Genomic DNA, 6,669 nt, shown 5'->3' with positions numbered 1-6,669 from the left:
GGTGAAGGTCGGGAGGTTGAGATGTACAAAGGAAGTTTGGTGCCTCTGACAACAAGTCACTGAAGGCTAAGACATAACTGTACCAAGCTATTAGCTAAGCTAATGGTAAGGTCATCTTTATCACCAGTGCGTTTGAGTACAGGAGAATTGCACTGGATCTCTGTCGAACTGACCCCTTCTTTTATATACATCATGACATACCAATATTATTTTAATACGATTGGTCCTAAGTTATCAAAACCATCATATTTAACTGTAATAGGTTTAGGGTAACTAAGTACCTTGTTTACATTGGTTGGCTAAACTCAAAACCAAGTCACATTGGTAAAAACTGCTGCTTGGCCCACTAACTTTATGGTCTGTCCATACAAAATCTTTCCATACGGGCTCTCTGTGCACGTACAAACTCAAGCTGCTGCTCAGAGACTAACATTTTAAATCTTTGAGCACAGAAAAAGCACATGATCCTTTCAGAGAAACATGCAATGCATCCCTTCCACCCCCACAGCAGCACTTGCCATCCTCATTCTAGCATCCTCCGTCATATGTCAGTGAACGTGATTCCTGAAGAATCATTATTATAATTTAGAATGATCCCAAGGGATATCGGGATGACTATAAACATGTACACCCAGAGCAGGCTCGAAATCTGTCGCACTCGTTTGTTTTTCTCCATTTGAAGCCATTCAGAACTATCAATCTCCATCAGGAATGGATATCCAGCTGTTCTTGTTACTGATGACTATTCAGGAACACTATTACTTTGTACTTGCATGTATTGGCATTCCAGGTACAGAACGTCTAACCATTTGACAAAATCAGCGTTTATTGTTGTGTGTATGTAATCATGTCAACGTTGAATTCCAGGTGGAGAGATGAAAATTCTCTCTGCATACACAGCAGGATTTGTTCATTATCTCGTTCATAATATTGGCATGTTGAAATTGAGGTGTTTTTAGAGAGAAACTGCAAAATGGTTGACAATCAGGGGAATATATCGCAGACAATTTGCAGAAACACGTCAGGAAATACCTCAGGCTCTTTTTATGCAATATTTAGTTTGGAATGCATGGTTGGAAATCGTGGGTGAAGACTATTCAATAGTGTGTGGATGTAAATAGCTGCCAGAGGAACTGTTGGGGGCTGGTACAATTACAACATTTAAAACGCATCTGGTTGTGTCCATGAGTAGGAATGATTTAGAGGGACATGGGAAAAATGTTGATAAAAGGGATGAGATGAATGTACGATATCAGCTCGGCGTGGATAGGCTGTGCTGAAGGGTTCTGTTTATCCCTGTGTCTCTAAAACAGATTTAACAATTGATACAAAATGCGGAGACCCACGTGGAGTCTCTCCTGGTGAATTATAAACCAAGTTAATATTAAGTACAAACATCTGCCATTCCTTTCCAAATGAAAATTGACTTTGAGATTTCACTGCCTTTTTTTCTCTTTCTGCTCAATAAGACCTTACAGGGATTCTGTTGTCTCTCCATAGATGCTGCCAGACCTTCTGAGTTTATCCAGCAGACTCTGCGTTTGCTTATGATCTCCAGAAACCACCGTGTTTTGTTTTCATTGAGACGTGAGAGTTGACCCTTGATCATGTATGAGAGTTCTGATAGATTCACTTTCCACCAGTAGTGCACTGGAATCTCAACAAAAGTCTTGAGATTGATAGCCTGGAGAGTGAAATGAACACCCAACGCTGGGCCTGAGAGAATAACATCTCCCAGTCAGCGATCTTCACTTGAATGAAGTTTCTGTCATTCCAAAAACTCAAAAAAAATCAGTGCTTCAAGTTTTAACTTTCAATATACAGCAGAGAAAACACTTCTTCAGTTATCACATGTTTTACTAATTAATTCAAGCTAAGATTTATCGTCCTGGAAACTTATGTCATTAATGTTTGCTTTCCTCTATTTTGGCAGCAAATTTTGTCACTATTATAATCCTGTGTCGAGGCAATTGTGGGCTTTCCAAATCAGTAACTCTGTATCTGGTGGCCATGGCTATCTCGGATCTTCTCGTTCTCGCATTCTGCGTCATTTTTGATCAACTGGTGTATTACCACGTGAAGTCTTTGATCTATTTTCTTACCCAAGTGTGTGCCTTCAACAAGTTTTTGATGTCTGCTTTCATGTACTGCTCTGTATGGTCCACAGTTGTTTTCACCTTTGATCGCTTTGTCGCCATATGCCACCATGGATTCAAAGCGAAATATTGTACATGGAGGACGGCAGGCAGCGTCCTTGCTGCCATCTGGGTGGTGAGCATCTTGAGGAGTATTCCAGACTACTTCAAATACGAGCCCATCGTCACCATAGATGGACAAGGTAGAGGCTGTAGGGAGCGATTGGCCTTTGGAAATTTATTGGAATGGTCCATCTACGACTGGATGAACCACATCCTCACACCACTCTTTCCATATCTCCTCATACTCCTCCTCAACTGTCTCACCGTCAAACACATCCTGCTCACGAGCTTGGCCCGAAGGAGACTCGTACACCAGGCCAGCGCTGCCAGCAGTGATGAGGAGATGAAAAGCCGAAGGAAATCTATTGTTTTACTCTTCGCCATTTCTGCAGCATTCATCCTGCTGTGGTTACCCAGTGTCATCTACTTCATCCTGGACCGAGTTGCTAAACTTTACCACAGCCCGGCTAATTTCACCCACCCATTGGCGATTTTCTACCAGTGTAGCATCATGTTGAAGCTTTTGAGTTCCTGTGTTAATACTTTCATCTATGCTCTGACCCAGACTAGGTTTCGGAAGGAGCTATGGAACGGGCTGACCTTTCCTTTTTCCCTGTTGGTTCGCTTATCTAAGACGGCGAAGGGATCGAGCTAACATGTCACCCACTTCACACAGCCCCTTGTTTTGGACAATGCCTGGTTTTCACTGTGTTCCCTCCATCAGGACTTCACATTGTTTGGTCTCCCAACATTTTGCATTCTTTCACACAGAACCTCATGCACTTTTGTTCCGCTTCGTCAGGGCTGCCCATCTTATTCCCACGCGTCCTGTTGCCAGATTATCCAAACGTCACTTAAAAGTTGTAACTGTGCCTGTGTCAATCATTTTTTTCTGGCAGTTCAATCCACAGACAACTGACACTCTGTGAAAAGAGTTCCCCTCATGTCGGTCATAAAACTTTCTCCCCTTATTTTAAAATATATCCATTATTTGAATTTCAGCCATCTAGAGAAAAGATGTTCCCCCCGCCCTGCCCCCCACCTCAATTAGTAACGTTCAGTGGCTCAGTGGTTAGCATTGCTGCTTTACAGCGTAAGGGTTTCTGGATCGATTACTCCCTTGAGTGGCAATCTGTGTGGAGTTGGCACATTCTCCCCGTGTGTGTTTGCGTTTCCTCCCACAATGTAATTATGCGCAGATCAGATGAATTGGACATTTTACGTTTACCATAGTTTGATGTTCTTTAATCACGGGTAAATTTACGGTGGGGGTACGGAGCTGGGTGGATTTGTTGGGCCAAATGACCTGATTCCACTCTGGTGGAAATCTTATCTATCCTCCTCATGAATTTATAAACCTCTATTGGATCACCACTCAACTTCCATGCCTATCCAACTTATTTTTATAACTCAATACCTCTAATCCCAACAACATTCTGGTAAATCTTTTCTCACTATTCTCCAATTTAATAACGTCCTTTCTATAACACTGTGACCAGAACGTCTTATCATCTTATGGAAGAGGACTTACCAAAGTTCAGTGCTATCTCAACCTGACGTCACTGTTCTGATATTCAAAGTAAAAACAATGAACGTAACCTTTCTGAACACCTCCTTGAATACTCTTTCAACCTGTTGTGCAAATTGGCCTGAAAACCTAAGCCTACCATTTGAGTTTTCAATTGAATTTTGGACATCTCTAAAGAGTCTGATCGCATTTCCAGGAAACGCAAATACTCAGCTTCTTCCGTAATTATTGCTCCTTTCCTCGCTGAAGGAGGCTGCACGAACTCCATTTTGTATGTTAATTCCAGCAGCTTGGCATCAATCACATTTCGTAAACCACCTAAGGTCACTTCTAACAACCCCAGGAAACTCTTGGTGACTGAATGAGCCATTGCTACCCCGAGCACTGTTTAAAGCAACCGAATTCAACACATGGGACAAAATGCATTAACACCTACCTTTGAGTCCAACAACCCTAATCAGGAATTGAAACTATCGAACAAATCCTGCAGAGCCCCAATCTGTTATGGACAAGACCAGACCTCTCAAAACATATCTAAAAAGTAATCCATACCCTAACTTTGTTCATTTTTCTGTGCAGAGGTAACGTGGATATTCCAGGAGGGATGTAGATGGTCAAACCATCCAGTTATACACAAAACGGAATTTATTTACAAGGTTGACGAATTAAAACACAAACAAAATGAATAGAATACCAAATAACTTAACTTCTCCGAAAACCCAACAGATCATCCCAACTTAATGATGCTGTTCCAAATACTTGAAACAATCCCCCTAAACACCAATTGGCACGAAAGGTAAACTCAAACCCAGGGTCCAACAGGAGAGAAATCACAGAGAGGGACAAGCCGAGACCTGATTCTTTGGGTCGAGAAGTGTTTTCCTCAATATTGCCGAACACCAAACCAAACCAGTGAGAAAATGAGTTGGGAAATCTGGCCATTCCCTTTTCATCATGCCAGGATTTTTTTAAAAAACTTGAAATCCTTCTGACTGAGGCAATATCTCTTAGCCAGAAACTAATTGGCCCTAAAGCCCTTCTACCCCAGATTTTTTGGACTCTGCGTCCTTTATGTGCACTCTGGAAAAAAAGGCAGGGACAGCAAAACCTTTTCAAAGGAGCAGTGACGTCACAGATAGAATTGAGATGTGAGTGTGTATGTGAGGGTAAATGCTGGTGTGGAGATGTGTGCGTGGATGCGCGTTTGGGTGAGTGTATGAGGGCGTGTGTCTGTGTGGAGATGTGTATGTGGTGATGTTGGTGTGTGTCAGCGTGAAGATGTGTGTGTTTGTGTTTCTGTGTGTGTGTGTGTGAGAGAGAGAGAGAGAGAGTGTGTGTGTGTGATTGTGTGTGTGTGTGTGTGTGTGTGTGTGTGTGTGTGTGTATGTGTGTGGGTCCGTGTGGAAGTGTGAGGGTGTGTGCAACATTGACAGTTCCCAGCAGAGAGAGACTCTGCTGTGAGTGTCTGAGCGTGAGGGGTAATACTGACAGAACCCAGTAGAGGGTGATTGCTGTTGGTGCAGTCAGTGACACTGGCCTCAGTGTAAACACCTACAACACAATATGTGAGGTGCAACAACTTCCCACCACTGACAGATCCACAGTTGTTGGAAAAGTGGAATCCGTGTAATTTGCCTGGGCATGTTGCTGAGAATGAAATACATATGTTTCATAATCTGAAATTTCAATTCTGTCAGAAACTTCAGTTCAATTCTGCAATAAACTTATCGTCATCTGTATTCTGGTCATGTGTTAAATTGTGAATATAGTGTGTCCAGTTGGATAATGCATTTATCATTATTTATATAAAACTTAAGGTCATTCAGCTTGCTGATTTGACATGATTGTCTAGGTTTCATTTTTAGGTTAAAATAATCTGTGATCCCTTATGCAAACATCTTGTGCTTATTTCTGCCAGGTTCGGTCTGTCTGTGTTCCTTTCTCTCTTCCTGTCTTTCTTTCTTTCTCTCTCTCTCTCTCTCTCTCTCTCTCTCTCCCCCTGACTTTATGTCTCTCTCTGTCTTTCTCCATTACTATTTCTTTCTCAGTTTTTTTTTCTTTGTCTCTATCTCTCTGTCTGTTTGTCCCTTTTCCTTCCTGCCCACTCCCTCTCTGTGTCCCGGTTGTCCTCTTTCTCCGTCTTTCTTTCTTTCAGTCTTTCTGTCTTTTTCTTTCTCTCTCTTTCTGTGTGTGTGTGTGTGTGTGTGTGTGTGTGTGTGTGTGTGTGTGTGTGTGTGTGTGTGTGTGTGTGTGTGTGTGTGTCTATCTGTTTTATTTCGTTCTGTCTTTCGCTGCTTTTTTCACTCTCTTTTTCCCTCTGCTTTTTCTCTCTCTATGCCTTTCTCTCTCTGTGCTTTTCATGTTCTGTATTTTTGTCTGTGTGTGTGTGTGTGTGTCTCAGTCTTTTTCTGTGTGTGCATCTGTCTTTCCCTCTCTCTCGTTGTGTCAATCCTTGTTTTTTTTTCTTTTTCTCTGTCTTTCCCTCTCTCCCTGTGTTTTTTTCTTAGTTTTCCCTCTGCCTTTATTTCTCTCTCTGTCTTTCTTTCTTTCTGTCTTGATCGTTCACTGTCTGTCTTTGACCCTCTGATTCCTCCCTGATAGCCCACTATGGGCCCCATACAGTGAGCACGTGCAGAAACTCACTTACCTTTCGACTGATAGTAGAGGGGCACACCAAGCTCCCACTGTCCAACCATTCCCTGTCACACCCTTTTGCCCACCCATCACCCTAACACTGGGAAACGGGCTTCAAATGACACCACAGCACCAACTCCCCAGTTTTACCCAAATATTCCTCCTCCCCAATTGTATGGTAAACTCACATTTAAACGCCAACTCCCCAGATGTTGCATCTGTACCCAGTTTGGCAACCCCCACTCTATACCTCCCCGCCCCCCGATCACCATTAGAATGTGTGGTGGAGGAGTCAAAATGGGGGTGTGG

At 42.6% G+C, this 6,669-nt stretch overlaps 1 protein-coding gene across 1 annotated transcript; it reads left to right on the top strand.

The window, feature by feature from the left end:
- The first annotated feature begins 2,010 nt into the window (after positions 1 to 2,010).
- On the top strand, positions 2,011 to 2,853 carry LOC132834505 (G-protein coupled receptor 15-like). The gene has a single exon (XM_060853430.1). It carries the CDS (start codon positions 2,011 to 2,013, stop codon positions 2,851 to 2,853), a length of 843 nt encoding a protein of 280 aa, XP_060709413.1.
- The last annotated feature ends 3,816 nt before the right edge of the window (positions 2,854 to 6,669 follow it).

This window comes from Hemiscyllium ocellatum, chromosome 40 (genome assembly GCF_020745735.1).
Source record: "Hemiscyllium ocellatum isolate sHemOce1 chromosome 40, sHemOce1.pat.X.cur, whole genome shotgun sequence".
NCBI classification, from domain to species: Eukaryota; Metazoa; Chordata; class Chondrichthyes; order Orectolobiformes; family Hemiscylliidae; genus Hemiscyllium; species Hemiscyllium ocellatum.
The sequence above is the reverse complement of the archived record's forward strand: the minus strand, read 5'-3'. Positions and strand labels throughout refer to the sequence as shown.

Bases quoted from the DNA above. Each gene is read 5' to 3' on its own strand.
- LOC132834505 (XM_060853430.1), top strand. From the start codon at position 2,011: ATGGCTATCTCGGATCTTCTCGTTCTCGCATTCTGCGTCATTTTTGAT.